This window comes from Chroicocephalus ridibundus, chromosome 4, assembly GCF_963924245.1.
Source record: "Chroicocephalus ridibundus chromosome 4, bChrRid1.1, whole genome shotgun sequence".
NCBI lineage: Eukaryota > Metazoa > Chordata > Aves > Charadriiformes > Laridae > Chroicocephalus > Chroicocephalus ridibundus.
Genome location: NC_086287.1, coordinates 2,109,073 through 2,126,118, shown reverse-complemented (window position 1 = coordinate 2,126,118; position 17,046 = coordinate 2,109,073). Strand labels below are relative to the sequence as shown.

At 62.5% G+C, this 17,046-nt stretch overlaps 3 protein-coding genes across 4 annotated transcripts; 2 read left to right on the top strand and 1 right to left on the bottom strand.

Annotated features, from left to right (window-relative positions):
• Positions 1-86: 86 nt before the first annotated feature.
• TMEM216 (transmembrane protein 216) lies at positions 87-2,230 on the top strand. The gene is made up of 5 exons (XM_063333461.1): positions 87-158; positions 347-448; positions 559-651; positions 1,650-1,851; positions 1,954-2,230. The coding sequence occupies exons 1-5, from the start codon at positions 146-148 to the stop codon at positions 1,967-1,969; spliced, it is 426 nt and encodes a 141-aa protein (XP_063189531.1). The 5' UTR covers positions 87-145; the 3' UTR covers positions 1,970-2,230.
• A 259-nt stretch (positions 2,231-2,489) lies between these two features.
• Positions 2,490-14,241, bottom strand: CPSF7 (cleavage and polyadenylation specific factor 7). Of its 2 annotated transcripts, none has more exons than XM_063333419.1 (10): positions 14,173-14,224; positions 12,901-13,019; positions 8,015-8,233; positions 7,319-7,422; positions 6,815-6,960; positions 4,854-5,262; positions 4,654-4,772; positions 4,379-4,547; positions 4,060-4,233; positions 2,490-3,949 (listed from the first exon to the last, which is right to left on the bottom strand). In XM_063333419.1, exons 2-9 carry the CDS (start codon positions 12,952-12,954, stop codon positions 4,065-4,067), a joined length of 1,389 nt encoding a protein of 462 aa, XP_063189489.1. In that variant the 5' UTR covers positions 12,955-13,019; positions 14,173-14,224; the 3' UTR covers positions 2,490-3,949; positions 4,060-4,064. The 2 variants fall into 2 exon arrangements, with proteins under 2 accessions (XP_063189489.1, XP_063189488.1); XM_063333418.1 differs by having other exon boundaries at positions 2,491-3,949; positions 14,134-14,241.
• On the top strand, positions 14,240-16,896 carry SDHAF2 (succinate dehydrogenase complex assembly factor 2). The gene is made up of 4 exons (XM_063333460.1): positions 14,240-14,353; positions 15,377-15,600; positions 16,332-16,441; positions 16,601-16,896. Exons 1-4 carry the CDS (start codon positions 14,339-14,341, stop codon positions 16,729-16,731), a joined length of 480 nt encoding a protein of 159 aa, XP_063189530.1. The 5' UTR covers positions 14,240-14,338; the 3' UTR covers positions 16,732-16,896.
• The last annotated feature ends 150 nt before the right edge of the window (positions 16,897-17,046 follow it).

Here is a 17,046-nt window from a genome sequence, read left to right as displayed (position 1 = left end):
GCCCGGCGGCGGGACTCGAACCGGCGATTCAGGGGCTCGGTCCTCCTGAACCATAGAGAGGGACGGAGAGAGCGGCGGAGGCCGCTTTCCCGCCCAGCGCCGCCGGGAGCGAGGGCGGCGGCGGCGGTTCCCATGGAGATGGAAGATGGCGCCCAGGAGTGAGTGCGGGGCCGCTGTGGGCAGCGGGGCCAAGAGCCGCGGTGGGGCGGGGGGGACAGCGGGGCGTGGGGTGGGACCGGGAGCCGGCCAAGGCGCAGCGGAGCCTGGAGCGGGCCCGCGGTTCGGCGGGAGGTGGGGGGGAGCCGGGCCGGGCCGCCCCCGCCCACGGCCGCCTTGGGCCCCGCAGGCCGCCAGCGCTCCTCGGCGCCGCTTCAGGTCCTGCTTTTCCTCAACGGCTGGTACAGCGCTACCTACTTCCTCCTGGAGGCCTTCGTCTTCGTGTACAAAGGTGAGCCCCCCATCCCAGCCCCCTCCCGGGCACCCCCAGGGGAGCAGCCCCCTGCCCCGAGGCCAGGCTGTGGGTGCAGGCCCTGAGGGCGGCCATGGCTGTGCCCGCAGTGCTGCTGCTGCCCTACCCCTTCACCAACCTGGTGCTGGACGTGGTGCTGCTCTTCCTCTACCTCGGCACTGAGGCCACCCGCATCTTCTTCGGTAAGTCGTCTACTTTATGGCATCCAGAGGGATCCGGACAGGCTGGAGAGGTGGGTCCATGCAAACCTCATGGAGTTCAACCAGGCCAAACGCTGGGTCAGGGCAACCCCAAGCACAAATCCAGGCTGAGTGGAGAATGGCTGGAGAGCAGCCCTGAGGAGAAGGACTAGGGGGTGTTGGTGTATGAGAAGCTCAACACAAGCTGGCACTGTACGCTGGCAGCCCAGAACCCCCCATGTCCTGGGCTGCATCCCCAGCAGCATGGGCAGCAGGGCGAGGAGGGGGGGGATTCTGCTCCTCTGCTCTGCTCTGGGAGACCCCCCTGCAGTGCTGCCTCCAGCGCTGGGGCCACCAGCAGCAGAAGGACACGGAGCTGTTGGAGCGGGGCCAGAGGAGGCCCCGGAGATGCTGGGAGGGCTGGAGCCCCTCTGCTGGGAGGACAGGCTGAGAGAGCTGGGGGGGTTCAGCCGGGAGAAGAGAAGGCTCCGGGGAGACCTTCCAGCCCCTTCCAGGCCCTCAAGGGGCTCCAGGAAAGCTGGGGAGGGACTCTGGATCAGGGAGGGGAGCCGTGGGACGAGGGGGAAGGGTTTTCCACTGCAAGAGGGGAGATTTGGATGAGATCTGAGGCAGAAATTCTTTGGTGTGAGGGTGGTGAGCCCCTGGCCCAGGGTGCCCAGAGAAGCTGTGGCTGCCCCATCCCTGGAGGGGTTCAAGGCCAGGTTGGACGGGGCTTGGAGCAACCTGGGCTGGTGGGAGGTGTCCCTGCCCAGGGCAGGGGGTGGCACTGGATGGGCTTTAAGGTCCCTTCCAACTCTAACCATTCTGAGTCCTGGGGAAAGCAGCAGTGCAGGGACAGCGGTGTCTCCCAGGGTGACACGGGGCTCCAGAGCCCCCAGGGAACCCCTGGCACCGTGGTGGTGCTGTTCACCGTGTCCCCCCACTCCTAAGGGGCCCACAGGCCTTGTGGGGGACACCCCCCCTAACCGTGTGCCCCCCAGGGTCCAAGGGCAACCTTTGCCAGCGGAAGGTGCCGCTCTCCATCAGCCTGGCCCTGACCGTCCCGGCGGCCGTGATGGCGACCTATTACCTGCTGCTGCAGACCTATGCCCTGCGTCTGGAAGCCATCCTCAGCGCCATCCTCCTCCTCTTCTATGCCGTGGAGCTGCTGCTGGGCGTCCTCCTGCTGGTCTCCTTTTCCAGGTACCGCTGCCATGCAGGGAGCTGGGCGACGCCTGGGTGCCAGCGCAGTGAGCTGCCATCCCGGTTTGGCGCTGACACGTCCCCAATTTTCCTTCTTGGCAGCGTGGATTCGTACTGAGGCCCCGCGCCGCGCCAAAGGACCCGGCACAGGTACGCGAGGTGGCGGGGAGCCCCGCTGCTGGCTCCGCCACCCAAACCAGACCCACGCCGGTGCCCGCGGGCAGGGGACATCTCCACCCAACCCGCTGCCACCCGGGACGCGGCCCCCAGGGCTTGTGACACGCAGGTCAGTTCGAGGTACGGAGAATTATTATTTTTTTTTTTTTTTCTACTGCCTTCTCAGAATAATTCACTATTTTCCAATAAATATTTATTTTTACCTGCTGCCTGGGCACGTGGCTTCCCCCCGGGGGGCAGCGGGCTGGGCGTGAAGCGCATGAGGAGCTTCCAGCACTGCCCCGCTGCCCCCCGAGACAGCTTGGGGGGCACAGGAGCCCCTCAGAAGTGTCAGAGGATGGTGAGGGTCGGGGACGGCAGCCACAGGGCCACTAATAGTCCCCAAGCGCTGCTCTTCCCTCCCACAGTGGCCCTAAAACACCCTCACCCCCACTCATTACCTAAAAAGACGGTGGCAACAGAAGGACCCGACAGCGCCGTATAAAAGATTGACAACGTCATCAAGTTTATTACACAATTTCCAACCTATCAGAAAGACAAACAAATCTAGTCACTGCGAGCAGGAGGGGCAGCGCCTCGCTGGGTGGTTAATAGGGGTTTGCTCTGCACTTTTCCCCCCACTATTTGGAAAGAAACTAAAAATTTGTGTCGGTAAGTAAAAAAACAGAACTCTCCCACCGAGCGCTTCCCCCCACCTCCTCCCGGCACTCACCCGCTTCGCCGGCACCTCGTGATACTTTACAAGATGGGTTGTTTTTTTTTTTTAATATTTTTTTTTTCACGGGATTTTACCCTAAAAGACCTCCAGAGCTGGGTTTCTCCTGTCCAGCAACAGTTCAGAGGGTGACGCCGCCCGGCCAGCAGCCCTGGGGGCTGGCACCCGCTCTCGAAGTCACCCTGTGTCCCCTCTCAGCTCACCCTGACCCCCCCCCCCCGCCCCGCCTCAGGCTCCCCCTCTCCTGCTGGGGGGACCCGTGTGAAGTCCCTGCAGCCCGGAGAGGCGTGGGGATCGGGGGGCTCCTGCCTGGCTGCGCAGCCGGGCTGGGGAAGGGAGAGCCCCCAGCACCACCCGGGGGACAAGCGGTCCCCGAGGGCAGCCGGACATGGGGTGGGGGGGCGGTCACAGCCTGCCCTGCCTCCTCTGCTTCCTCTAAAACAAGGAAGGTGCTGCGGGAGAGGCCGGCTCCGCACAAGGCCCCACCAGCGCTTGGAGCTGGTTTTTTGGGAGATGAGAGCGGAGGTGGTGATGCCGCTGCGGCGAGCCGGCGCGGAACGTTGTGGCAGAGGGAGGGGGCGACCCCCCAGCCCAGCTCCAGCCCCCCAGTCCCCAGGGCAGAGAGGAGAGAGAGCCCATGCTCTCCTCTCAGAGGCGTAGCGCAGCATCTGACGGGACAGGGTGGCCCATGCTGGGACCGCCAGGGTGTGATGGGGACAGGAGTGTCCCCAGATGAGGCGAGAGGATGGTACGTGGCAGAAGACCCCATACCGCTTCCAGCAAACCCAGGCACGGGGCTGGGAGCCGTGCGCCTGCGAGCCCCCGCGCTCCACGGCACGGGATCCATCCCCTTCAGCCACCCCCGGAGAGGAAAGGGCTCACAAACCTCCCTCCGTGGAAAAAAAGCACCATTTCTCTTTGGGTCCAAATGTCCACAGAGCGGAGCAGGGCGGCCCGGGCGTTCCCCGGCTCCCCGCCTCTCCCCGGGAAGCAGCAGTAGCGGTGGGTGCGGGCAAGGGCTCAGGCCCCAAAGGCCACGAGGTGTCGGTGGGAGTCCCGCCGGGGCACGGCACGGCTTTCCTCGGGTGCCCGGAGAGAGTCGAGGGTGGCGGGGAAGGGGTAGGGGAGGTGGAGCGGCCTCGGTCACGTAGTCCTGGTCGAGGTGAGGAGATACGAGTCCATTAAAAACCACTTACTGCCAAACTCCTGCGGGGAGAGATGAGAGGAGCGGTCAGAGCAGCACTGAGCACCCTTCCCACCCCCTCGGCCCTCGAGACCCCGCACCACGGCACTGCAGCGCCCTGTCACCGGCTCACCTGTCTCAGTGATGCCGGTCCCTCTCTCTGTCCCTGTCCCGATGTCGCTCGTGCTCCCGGTTCCGCTCCTGGAAATAGTCTTCGTGCCGATCCTCGCTGTGGAGAAGGTCCCGGTGTCGCCGGCTGCTTTCGCGGGACCGGCTGGGAGAACGCTCCCGAGATCGGTGTCTTTTCCTAGGGGAAAAAAAAAAAAAAAGAAGAAAAGGCTTTCGGTCACCTCCAGGGAGGATCTCGCTGGTGCGGGGAGAGAGACGGCGAGTTAATTATCAAGATGGGGTGCAAGGAAGCCACCCCCACGTGGCTCCAGAGCCACCAGTACCTGGAGGAGCTGCTGCTGGCGCTCGTGCTGTAGGACTTGGCTTCGATGCCGTGCAGACAGTCTTTGAGGGACGAGAGGAGGACGCGGCACCGCTCGTCGTTGGCGACGCGGGACTGCTTGATGACGGCGATGGCCGTGAGGAGGGTCTCAATGGCGTCGCTGTAATCGCCTGGGGGGAGCGGAGCAGGGCTGAGGGATGTGGACCTGCCGTGGGATGGGGTGGGGGGGGGGGGTGGGGGGGACACAACGGCGTGTGGGGACACGGTCACCGTTACCTGCGCTGGCGCCGGACACTGCCTTGGAAATGGCGCTGCTGGAGATCGCCCGGTTCCTGTTCATGATCTCCTCGAACTCCACTTCGCTCACAGGGGGAGGTGGCGGGCCGAGCTCCCGGCTGTGCAGGAGGCACACGTGGGGGTCAGCGTAGCCCCCCCCCAGTTCGGTACCCCCGCCCCCTTCCTCCGCCCCATCTCACCTGCTGTGGTTGTAGGGGGCCATGGCCTTGCCGTAGGTGTCCGGTGGAGGACCCAGTGCCGCGTTGGGTGGGGGGAAGAAGGCAGGGTTGAGGTGTAGGGCAGGGGGGACAGCCCCCGGGGGTGGCACAGCCAGGTGGGGGGGCAGTCGAGGCGGCGGGGGCATGAGATGCTGGTAGTGGATGCCGGGAGGAGGCGGGGGGACGCCGAAGCCGGAGGAGAGGGGTGGCGGGGGCGGCATCGGCGGCGGGGGCAGCCCCATGAGGGGCAGGGCGGCGGGGGGGCGGTTGAAAAAAGGCAGGACAGAGGGGGGTTTCTCCAAGCGGGCAGGCGGCAAGGCATTCTCCGTCGGCGTGGCACGGCCATCCACTGAGTCCACGGAGTCCCGGGAGTGAGCCCTCGGCGGCACACCTGCGAGCAGCACAGGAAAAGAGCCATGAGTCGCAGCCAGAGGACCTGCAGGTCTCGGAAACCTCCTCCTCCTCCTCCTCTTCCTCCCCACCCACGGCGACCGGCGCAAGGACCGTCCTCTCCCGCAGCCCCAGTGAGGTCCGGCCTCAGGAGAGCTCAAGGTGCCCAGAGAAAGATCCAGCCAGCCAAACGTAGCCTCCGCTTCCACGTGCCTCCAAGAGGGTACCAGCTCTCCAGCAAGACCCCGGCTGCCCGCACGGTGCCCCAGGGACGCTCGCTCTCAGCCAACGGGGCTCTGCGGAAGCCGCCGAGCAAGCGGGAGCAGGTTATGGGGACAGAAGCGAAAAGCCACAGGAAACGGCGAGAGATCCCCAGCAGAGAGGTCGCTTTGGGTGGTCCTGAGTCCCCAAAGACATTAAATGACCCAGAGAGCCTGTGGGTTCGGAAAGGCCTGAGCACGGAGGAACACGAGGGGACAGAACCCAAGTGCCGACAGCAACGGAGCTGCTGGAGGAAAGAAAACTCAGGGCCTGAAGAGAAGGAAGGGAACCCTTGCTGTGTCCAAAAAGGCTTCGAGGATGAAACAGGAGAGGTACGACGGAGGGCACTGCCTCTGCCCAAGCCCCTCGGGGGAGCCACGGCTCCCCACCGGGCCTTGCCGCTCTGACGGCCGTCAAGCAGGGCCCCGTTCGGGCACCGGCGCTGCCGAGCAAGGGTTCATGTGAGCTCGGGACAGGCCGAAACTCAGCCTCCCCATGCCCGGCGAGGCGAGAGGTGGGAGAAGGGAACACGCCCTGCTCCACCGAAACGTGAGGGCAGGTCGGGACACCATCTAACAGCGCACGGTGCTGCCAAGCAGCAGATCACCGCGGGCACTGGAGCTGAAGGGAGGGTGCGAAGGTCACGGCTACCCCAACTGCAACTGGGCCAGGGCGCTTAGAAAGAAGGGTTTTTCCTTGCGTGAAATGAGCCACGGGATCTACAATGACCACAGCTGGCCAAGACCTCCTCGTACACGCTCCTGCCAGGACAGTCCCTGCGGCTCCGCGGAGCTCCCCCGGCACAGGGCTGGGGCGTCACATCGCTGCGGAGTGAGGCGAGGACCACCTATTGCCATTGTAGAAAGCCCACGGCCAGGCCCCAGCTGGAATACTGCGTCCAGTGTTGGGCACCTTACCTCCGCAGGGATGGACAAATTCTGGAGGAGATCCAGAGAAGAGCTACTAATAGATATGGAGGGTCTTAGCTATGTTGATAGGCTGAAGAGCTTAAGCCCATTCAGTTTGGAGAGGAGGAGGAGGAGGCTACGAGGGATCTTCGCAGTGTGTGAGCACCTAAAAGGGGATCATAAAGACTCGGGTCAGGATCTAATCAGACTCAGCAGCAACAGGAAACAACCCCCAGAGACTCCTGGCGGCGTCCCCCCCAACCCCGAGGTCTCGGTGGGTTCGGCCTGACAGCTTTGCTGGGGATCTGCGGGGGCCCGCGGGAGCTGCTGCACAGCACGGAGGCCCCCCCCCCGACCCGCCGGCGTGCCTTCGCCTCAACTCACGTTTGCGAGCCTGCGCCTCGAACTGTGACAGGTTCTGCCGGGTTGCCAGCCTCACCTCCACCTTATCCCCGTTGAGGATTTTGCCGGGCAGGAGCTCCAGGAGTTTGTGGACCGAGTTCTCGGAGGCCACCACCACCTCTGCGTACCTGCGGGAAAACCCGGCCGTCAGCCGGCAAGAGCCAGCCCCACGCGATTCCACCCCCCGGTAGGGGGTAGGGACCCCCTGCCAGACCCCACGGGGCTCCATCTGTCCTCGCTGGCAGAGACCACCCAGCACCACCACCTCCCGCCGCCTTCCCTGGCAAGCTGAGCCCAGTCTGGTGTTACGTGCCCCCTCCTCTCTTTCCCATCCTGTTTGGGAGTCTCCGCTTTACCATCCCAGCTCCAGGCGGGCTGCGCATCACCAGTGCCAGCCAGGAAAAACAGCGGCTGTCCCCTCACTCCCCGCAACGCAGAGGACGTGGCTATGAAGGCCTAGTTCCCCCCTTCCCCCTCAGTTCTCACCCTTTCGACTGGCCATTGGCTCGGTTCTCGGCGAATTTTAGCTCCACTACGTCGTAGACACCGACGGAGCGGATGGTCTGGATCAGCTGCTGGTCAGTTGTCCACTGAGAGGAAGAGGAGAGAGGCCGGTGTCAGCTCACGCAGCCCTTTGCGGGGTCCCGCTGCCTCCCCAGCTAACCCAGGCTCAGCGCTCAGGGGGCTGGGGCAGCGCATTTGAGTACAGACACCCCTAGAGACCCTCATTTAAAACGAGCCTCAAGTCTGAAACAGGCTCTGGGTATGGCTACGAGAGGTCTCTATTCTCTGGACAAGACAAAGCCTTCCCAGGATTCTCCCCGTACCCATCAACAGAAGATTTCCCCGCGCAGCCCCCCAGGAAGGTAGAACCAGGTGGGGGCAGCGACCAGTGCGAGGGAGGCACTGTGGCCACCGGTCACTCGCCCCAGACTGGATCTGAAGCCACTCAAGGCTATGAATCCCTTTTCCCTGAGGATCAGAGCTCATGACCCAGCCTGGGACACTGGGTCAGCGTGGATTAAGGAGGAACAGCACCCCCAAAGAGCCCAGCAGCCCCTCAGGGGTTTCTCTGGAGGACCCCCATCTGCGTATGCACCACAGGAGACCCCGCAATGCCCACACAGGCGATCTGGAGACCCCCTCGGCAGACGAGCGCGGCCAGGCAGCGATCCCACTCACCCAGGAGAAGCTGCCCACGTAGACGGCGGCTCTCTTGTTGCGCAGCCCGCTGTACGTGTAGAGGATGGCGGGAGATTTGCTGTTGGGCTTGGGGGACGGCTCCTGACGGATCTCCGGGGGTGGCTCCGAGGTGCTGGTGCGGCTTTCGGCGGGTTGCGAGCTGGCTGCTAACACGTCGTCGTACAGATCCATCTGATCAGCATTACTGAATTCAGAGTCCTGCGAGGGGAGAGACCGTGAGCGCTTCCGCAGAGGGGAGACCCCCGGGGTGAAACCGCAGCCCAGAAGGGGGCCCGTGGGCTGGTAAGAGCCTAAATGGTGGGCTCTGGAGGACTGTCCCGTTCCGCTGGAGTCCTCCAACACCGACCATCCAGCAGAAGCCAACCACCGACCCCCACAGGAGATGCTTAAAAATTATCTCGCTCTGCCACAGGTGCCCCGCCGTGCCTGGAGGGGCGATGCTGGAGGTTAGGAAGCCTCCTTCGCTCACCGTTTACAAACCAGTCGTCCCAGTTCACTGCATGCACGAGCTCTTTCGAGGAAGCACAAAGCCCCGAGTCCAAAGGTTTAGCACCCAAAGCACTTGTCTCGGGTCTGTTCACAGTTAGAAGGTGGCGAATCACCGCCACGAATGAAGCCACAGCAAACAGACCCGGTGCCTGTTATCTCTCAGGAGCCAGCTCCTCTGGCTCGGAGCCCTGTCCCCTCCCCTCAGTGGCACGCTGATGTCTCTGACGGCGTGTCCCTCGTTTGGCACTTCATTTTTTTTTTTTTGCAATGACAACTCCCCGCGCTTCCCCCTTGTCCCCACAGACCCCTCTTGGCACCGCGCAGCTCTTCTCCACTGCCTTGCAAAAAAACCACAGCCTGCCCCAGGCTTACGACCACCCCTCACTCGTGGAATCCACCACGATTCCTCCAGCCTGCTCTTCCTCCTGCGCATGGTGGAATTCCCTCTGGTACATCTCCAGTCCAGCTGCCCAGCTCTCCGACTGGCCAAGCATTAACCCAAGCCCCACCGCAATGGGATCAGCATCTCCTTTCCCCAATAACGAGGATTAACGGTGCCCCGAAGACAGGGCGATGGGCGCTGCTTCGCGATGCTTGACACAACCCTGGAGCATTTTTTACCCGTAAGGAGGTGGAGGAGGGAGGAAAACTCCAAGAAGCAGAGCCACGAGGCTTTACCCCACTGGGGATTGACGCTGGCTTGATTTTTCCACCCCCCAACTTCCAATTAAAAGCTTTTCCGCCTGCTCCTCCGCTGAGCTCCAGCACACGCCCCACAGGAGCGGAGGACTGGCTCACTGGGATGTCAGCTCTCCCGAGCAACGGGGCAAGACCCAACTTGCTGCTCTGGGAGGCCACCAGGAAGCAGCTCCCCTTTTTGTCAGCGTGCAAAGGGCAAGAGTTCAGCGGTGGAAAACCAAACGCCCTCAAATGGACGAGCCTCTCGCTCCTTGGAGGCCACAACCTTCGCAAATCCAGCCTGGGGGTTGCGCACCCACCTTCAAACCCTGCTGGCCACCCCAAGCTCGCCCGGTTTTGGGCCAGCAGAGCCCTCTTCAGGGTAGGAGCTCCACACGCCGTCTGCACACACAGACGCACGCACGCCGTCTCCCCTCCCCTCGGCAACGCAGCCTTTCACGGCACGAACCAGCCGCCGAGGAAGCTTCTGAGCTGCGAAACTCAAGTGTCCTAGATCTGCCTTCCAATTCCCACTCTGTTCCCGGCTATATTTAATTTGGAGTGTGCAGCAAGTGCTGTGTTTACTACGGATCTTCAGACTAATTGCTCACCCGGATTCAGCGCGCGCGCGCGCCGAGCATCATTTCACGCTACAAATTACTACGTTAGTATCTGGCCCGCAGGAGGAACGCACAGGTCCTGTGTTGCCGCTCAAAAAAAAGGAGGCTCTGCTCCCCGATTTTAAATCCTGGGACTTCAGAGGCAGTTTGGACAACATCTGCTGGAGACAGCGCGAGGTGGTTAAATCCCCTACGCTGTGAGGGTCAGGGAACCGCACACATACATCACGGCCCTTTGCGAGCTCAGGGGAGAGACAGGGAAAAGCGCTCAGCACACAGCTTTCAAAGTGTCACGGAAATACAAAAAAATCAAACCATTTCCCCCCAAAACACTCTTCTTGACAGCAATATCCATTTCTAAGGCAACTTGTAACTTTTGCATCCGGCAATTTCAGCTGCAGAGCTGATAGAAAGGTTACAAGAATTTCAACAGGGAGCAGTATTTTTGTACTCATTCTCAAAACAGCTCAACTGTTTGTTTAATCCGCCTCCCACACTCCTACCCCCACCAAGCGCCTCTGGACACGGCCCAAAGCTGGAAGATTTCTGCCTGAAAGTTTCAGAAAGCCGAGAACAAAAACAGGGGGGGATTAGAGGAGAAATTGCTCGGAAGCCCTCAGTTATGCTACTTAGAGGATACTTCAGCTTAAGAATTTTTAGAGATCCTCTGGGATGGCTAAAAAAAAAAATGCTCTCCTTTAAAAACTAACGGCCGGATGGGAAGATGGTGTAGAAATACTCACAGTCCAAATGCTTACACTCCGCCCTGCTGGTCTCTGCCCTTGCCATCGCACTGAATTTGCAGACCATCGCTCGAAACGCACGGTAGCGAGAGGCTTCTTGCATCCCCCACCGCCCCGTCAGCGAACACCTTCACCGCTATTCAAACCTTGACGCAGCAAACGCGCCCTGAACCCACCCGCGACGCCTTGCGAGGTGCACAGGGACGAAGCCGGGCACCATCACCGCTAATTACCACGTGCGCTGGGGGACTGGGAACCACGCTGGCGTCCCTGGTGTGCCACAGCGACCACGGGGCATCCAGGGCACCTTCCCACCCTGCTTTGATCCCACGCGCGACATCGTGCACGGATTAACTCTGGGTTTCTTCCAGCCGCCGCGCAGCCTGAGGCGAGCGAGATGCTGGAGTTGACAGCTTTGATAATCACTTCCAGCTTTAAGAAGCCTCCATCTACTTGCCTGCGTCAAAGATCTTTTGTGTCCTGTCCCCAAAAGCCTGCAGTTAAATCGTTCCATGCCGTGCAGCCAGGCTTGCTCCGTCCTCCTCTCAACGCCGCTTAACTTCTTTACGCCCGAAGATCCTCAAAACTCCACCGAGAGGAGACCAGACCCATCCGAGACGCTCTCAACTCCCCAGGTGACATTTCCAGTCAACTCAAGCCACTGTTTTTGTCACTTTTCCTGCTCCAGGCCACCTGGGGGCTGAGCCTTGGCGGTAAAGCCTACCTGCGGGCACAGGCAGCGCTGGCCCGTCCCTGCAGAGCGCCTGTCAAGCAGCAGCGGAGTTCTCCCGTTAAATCCTCCCATTCGTCCGTTGTTGATCCATTGTCCTCTGAGACATTACAGACTTTCCAACTCGTGCCCGCCAACATCCCAGCTCTCCTTCTCCCGACGCTGGATACCACGTCCGCTTTCCCTGCTTCCCTTCGGCGTTCAGCGTTAATTGCCATAAATGAAGTTTCCTGGTTATTCTGCCCATTTCTAAACCCCAGCCCAGCGACCTCCACACGTTTTCTTAATCCGCACCTTCCACCCGTATTCCCGCATCAATCCAGCTCTCCCTTCCGCTCCCAAATCCAGCTATACCTACTTCCCCAATTCTTTTAAAGGCAAATTGCACGAAAACATGTCCATTGAGGCTATTTCTAAGCCAGAGCAGTTCCGTTCGGTCCAGCACAGTACTATCATTTAATATACAAGGAATCGGGTTTATTCCGGGATTTTTTCAGGAAGGATGCAGGAAGCGGTATTTCAGAGCAGGAGAGTGTCCGGGCAGGGCTGCGTGGCTGCTACAGGCAGCACAATTTGTTTTGCAACTCACCTTTCCAGTGAGGTTCCCGTTATTTTGGCAATTTTAGAGTCTCCCCTTCTCCAAGGCAACTGCTCTCAGCGGAGAACTCCTGCTCCTGGAAAGCACCTCGCAGTCCCCTCAGCTCCGGGGCAGTTAATACTGTTTCCGCCGTTTCACTTTTCCCTGAAGGTCTCACCCACGGCGTATTCTCACCTGATAACCTCCCGTCTTCTCAGAACAAAGGCTTTATCGCCCTCAGCTCCTCTCCAGCCCTCTGGGAGCTCACGGTGATTCCTTCCTCTGCCTGTTTTGCTTCCAGTTCACGCGGCTCGCTCGCCACTTTTCTCCATGGGTTTTCCCCGGCAGTTTTTAATCTTCAAACATCTGTGTTCACACTTGCTCTCCCGGATCCCCAAACTCTCTAAAATGTGCTGCTCTAACAGCTGCACACCTCCCCTTCTCTGTCACTTCTTCCTGCGAGTCCCAGACAGCCCTGGGGTGGAAGAAGCGGCACACGGGCATCTCTCCGACCGCAGCGAGTCCCCATCACAGCTTCCCAGCCTCGGCGTGCCCGCAGGTTCGGTGCTCTGGGTCCCCTCACCGTGCAGTTCCCTGGCGGTGCCTCTTCCAGTTTGGATTTCTCATTTCTCCAACCAGGCGCCAACCAGCTATCCCCGCTTCGATCCCCGCTCATCGCTGCCCTGGCAAACATTCTGGTCCAAACCCTGCCTCCTCCTCCCAAACATTTTATGACCATCCACGTGTTGAATCTCTGGTGAAACGCACAGAAAAACCCTTTATTCCCCACAGCCACCAGGATTTAGGAAGGGTCCCAGCCCTCGGTTCCCCGCAGGGACTCTCCAGCACTGCACCACCCTTTCCTGGGCGCACCGGTCGCACCCTCTGCCTCCGCTCCCTGCGTATGCGCCAGCCGGTGGCTACATCCACGTTAACGGCTCCAGCACCTCGCTAATGAGCGTGCCGATGCCGGTAATGGTGTTCTCCCCCAAGAGAGGGGGATCTGCTCACCCGGAGGTGCCGCTCACCTGGTTGAATTCCTCGTCAGCGTAAATATCAATCAGATCCACTCCCTCGGACATATTTCCAGAGACAGGAGCAGGAGCCCGGGCTGGGACCGGGGCGAAGCAGGAAGACGGAAGGTGCACTGCAGCGGGACAAGGAGGGGCGGAAAAAGGGGATCAGCAAGGCACCAGGGACCCAATCTGTTCCCCCCAGTCCCCTCTGCCCCCCCTCTTTTGCCGCAGCCACCCCCCCCCCGAGAGGGCCCCACAGCCCCAGCCCAGCCCCACCCAGGGGCCACAGCACCCCTTGCCCTCTGGCTGGGACCCCCTCCCCGGGGGCAATCCCACCCCGACACCCCGCCCCCGGGTGCAACGTGGCCCCATTTCCCCTCAGGCCTGACCCATCTCTGGGGGTACCAAACCCCCCTTAGGGGGCAACCCCATCCTGGGACCCACAGCCCCCACCACCTCCCCTAACCCAAAGCTGGCCTGACCCATCTCTGGGGGCAACAAACCCCCTTAGGGGGCAACCCCACCCCGGGGCCCACAGCCCCCCTGCTCCCCCCTAACCCAAACTCAGCCTGATCCATCTCTGGGGGTAAGAAACCCCCTTAGGGGGTGACCTCACCCCGGGGCCCACAGTCCCCCCGACCTCCCCTAACCCAAACTCGATCCGACCCATCTCTGAGGGCAACAAACTCCCTTAGGGGGCGACCTCACCCCGGGGCCCACAGCCCCCCCCGACCTCCCCTAACCTAAACTCGATCCGACCCATCTCTGGGGGCTACAACCCTGCCCCGGGGGCAACACCACTTAGGGGCCCACAGCCCCCACGCCCCCCCCTAACCCAAACCCAGCTTGACCCATCTCTGGGGGCATCAAACCCCCCTTAGAGGGCAACAAACCCCCTCAGGGGGCAACCCCACCCCGGGCCCCACAAACCCCCCCGACCCCCCCTAACCCGAACCAGAGCGCACCGACCCTTCCCCGGTGAACACCCGCCCTACCCCGGGCACCCTCTCCTCAGCAGCGAGATCCCCGGGGGGGACCCAACCCCGCCCGCCCGAGCTGGGCCCGCCGCCGCCCCCCGGCCCAGACACTCCCCCCGCGCCGCCACCACCACCACCAGGGGCCAGACCGCCATATCGGCCCGGGCCTGAGGGGGAGGCGGAGTGTGGAGGGGAGGGAGCGGCGGGTCGCGACTCCCCCCGGCCCCGGTCCCCAGCCCCCAGCCCCCGGCCCGGCCCCGCCCGTTACCGCCAGCAGGCCCCGAGCGCGCGCGCCAACCGCGCTCACCGCCACCGCCAGCGCCGCCGCGCCACGTCCCGCCCCTTCCGGTTCGCGTCACGCCCCCTTCCTGTTCCCCCCTGCCCTCTCCTCTACCGCCCGCCGCACCATAGAGTCGGGCCTCCCCCGCGTCACAGAGCGCCCCTGACGGAGGCTAGAGCGGCCGCTGGGAGCCATGGCGGCGGCCTGGGTGAGGAAGGAGGGGAGTTTACCGGGGGTGTATGGGTGTTACTGGCGGAGGTGGGGAGCTGACAGGGGTCTGGGAGAGGCGGGGGACAGAGGGAGGCCCTGGGGAGGGTGGTTATAGATGGGGGATTGGGGGCAGCAGGGCCCCGGGGGGGTCTATAGATGGGGGATTGGGGGTAACAGGGCCCAGGGGGGCTTATGGTATCGGGGGCAGCAGGGGATCTGGGATGGATTATGTGGGGTTCGGAGGCGGCAGGGGATTGCGGGCAGCAGCGTCTGGGGAAGGTCGTGGGATCAGGGACCGCAGCTTTTGGGGGGATTATGGTGGGGGGTAGGGGCAGCAGGGTCTGGGGGAGGTGTGGGATGGGGGGATTGGGGGCAGCAGGGTCTGGGGGTGTGTGGAATGGGGGGATTGGGGGCAGCAGGGTCTTGAAGGTGGACTACGAGGGGAGTTAGGGGCAGTAGTGTCTGGGGGGGGTGTGTGATGTGGGGATCAGGGGCAGGAGGGTCTGGGGGTGTGTGGGATGTGGGGCAGCAGGGTCTGGGGGGTGTGTGTGATGTGGGGATCAGGGACAGCAGGGTCTGGGGGGTGTGGGATGGGGGCAGCAGGGTCTGGGGGAGCGTGGGATGGGGGGATTGGGGGCAGCAGAATCTTGAAGCTGGACTATAAGGGGAGTTAGGGGCAGCAGCGTCTGGGGGGGTGTGTGATGTGGGGATCAGGGGCAGCAGGGTCTGGGCGGGTTGTGTGATGGGGGTTTGGGGGCAGGAGGGTCTGGAGGGGTGTGGGATGGGGGGCAGCAGGGTCTGGGGTAGGTGTGGGATGGGGGAATTGGCGGCAGTAGGGCCTGGGTATAGGACTGAGGACAGCAAGGCCTGGAGGGATTATGGGGAGGAGTAGGGGCATTAGGGTCTGGGGGGGGTGGGACGGGGGATTCATGGCCAGCAGGGCCTGGGGGGGGTCCCGTTCCCCCCTGTGCTGGGACAGCCAGGCCTGACGTCCCCTGCACTGTCCCTGTCCCTTTCACAGCTCTGCTCCCTGCCCGGCCGGGCTCTGTGCCGGCGCGTTTTGGGGCCAGTGTGCCTGCAGCGTGGCTACCGTGGGGACTCCCCAAAGGACTCCGGGAAGGACGTGCTGGAGATCCCCTTGCCCCCCTGGCAGGAACGTCCTGATGAGCCGCTGGAGACCAAGAGAGCCCGGCTGCTGTACGAGAGCCGGAAAAGGGGGATGCTGGAGAACTGCATCCTGCTCAGGTGAGGAGGTGCGGGGTGCCCGACCTCCCTCCCGGCTTCTCAGCCACCCTCCGCCGCTTGTCCGCCTTCCCCGCAGCGCCCTGACAATTTGTCCCCTGCAGCCAGGGGCGGGCAGGGGTGGCGTGTGTGCTTCGTAGGAGAGATAACATCAGCCCCGGAGAGCGAAGGGAGAAAGGCCGGTCGAGGTGAGCGTAGCTGCTGCGTAGTTCAGCTCCTTAAAGATGGCACAGGTTTTTAATGAACAGGGTAAAGCCCCGAGCATTTTGGGAGGGAGTTTGGTGGGGCAGTGCACAGCCATATTCCAAAAAACCTAAGGAGATGTGGTGGTGTTCAGAGGACGGAAGGCAGAGAAGGGTGAGCTGTTGGATAAGTCACCACAGGAGCTTTGAATCCGGGATGCAACGATCAGTGCTGCTGCTGGGCAGAAAAAGGGCAGAGCCAGAGGCCCAGGAGAGCTCTGGAAAGTTCCAACCTGATGGCTGAGATGAAATCCTTTGGGAAGGACGTATGTAATTCCTGGGGTGAATGAACGAGGTGGGGCTGGTCGGGTTTCAGGATTGAAATAGTGGTTAACGGAGAGAGCAGGCAGGAGGCAGGTCACTTTGGACCCAGCTGCTCCGTGTCTTCTGGCATCGTGTAGAGAGCGGGGCACCAGCCGTGGTCGGGAGCGGCGTGCCAGCTTGGCTCTTCCTCCGGTCACCCACACTCATCCTCCTCCATCCTCTCCCCAGCCTCTTTGCGAAGGAGAACCTGAACCGCATGAGCGAGCAGCAGCTGAACCTCTACGACCGGCTCATCAACGAGCCCAGCAACGACTGGGACATTTACTACTGGGCCACAGGTACGGTGGCGGCTCCCTGTCACCCTGCCCGCTCTGATGCCAGGGCACCGGCGCCGCTCCGGGCCGCGGGAACTGGGCTTGGCGGGATGACCGTGGCACCGGGTGCTTCGGGACAGGACGGAGCCATTCTCTTGCTGCCCCTTTCTGTTTTTCCTGCAGAAGCGAAGCCCACGCCGGCCGAGTTTGAGAACGACGTGATGGCCATGCTGAGGGAATTTGCCAAGAACAAGAAGAGGGAGCAGAGGCTGCGGCAGCCAGACCTGGAGTACCTCTTTGAGCCATCCCGCTGACGGGGGGGAGCCACCTTCTCCCTCACCATCCCCCTGGAGCGGAGCAGGGGCACGGGGCCCTGTGGAAACGCTGCTGCCGCCCTCCCTGTGGCTCTTCTCCTCCTCTTCCTCCGGCAGCGGCTCCCTCGGACTTTCAGGGCAGGATGAATAAAGCCGTGGCTGCTAGCCCTGCCGCTCCTGCTGCCTTGTGGGTGCCGGGGCTCTGCCCTTCGGCGTCGCCGGGAGCGGGTGCTCAGGGGAGGCAGCGACACTCCGGGCTCGCTCTGGCACATGCCAGCTCCCCGCTGTCACCGTCTCCCAGCTCTCCCTTCGAAA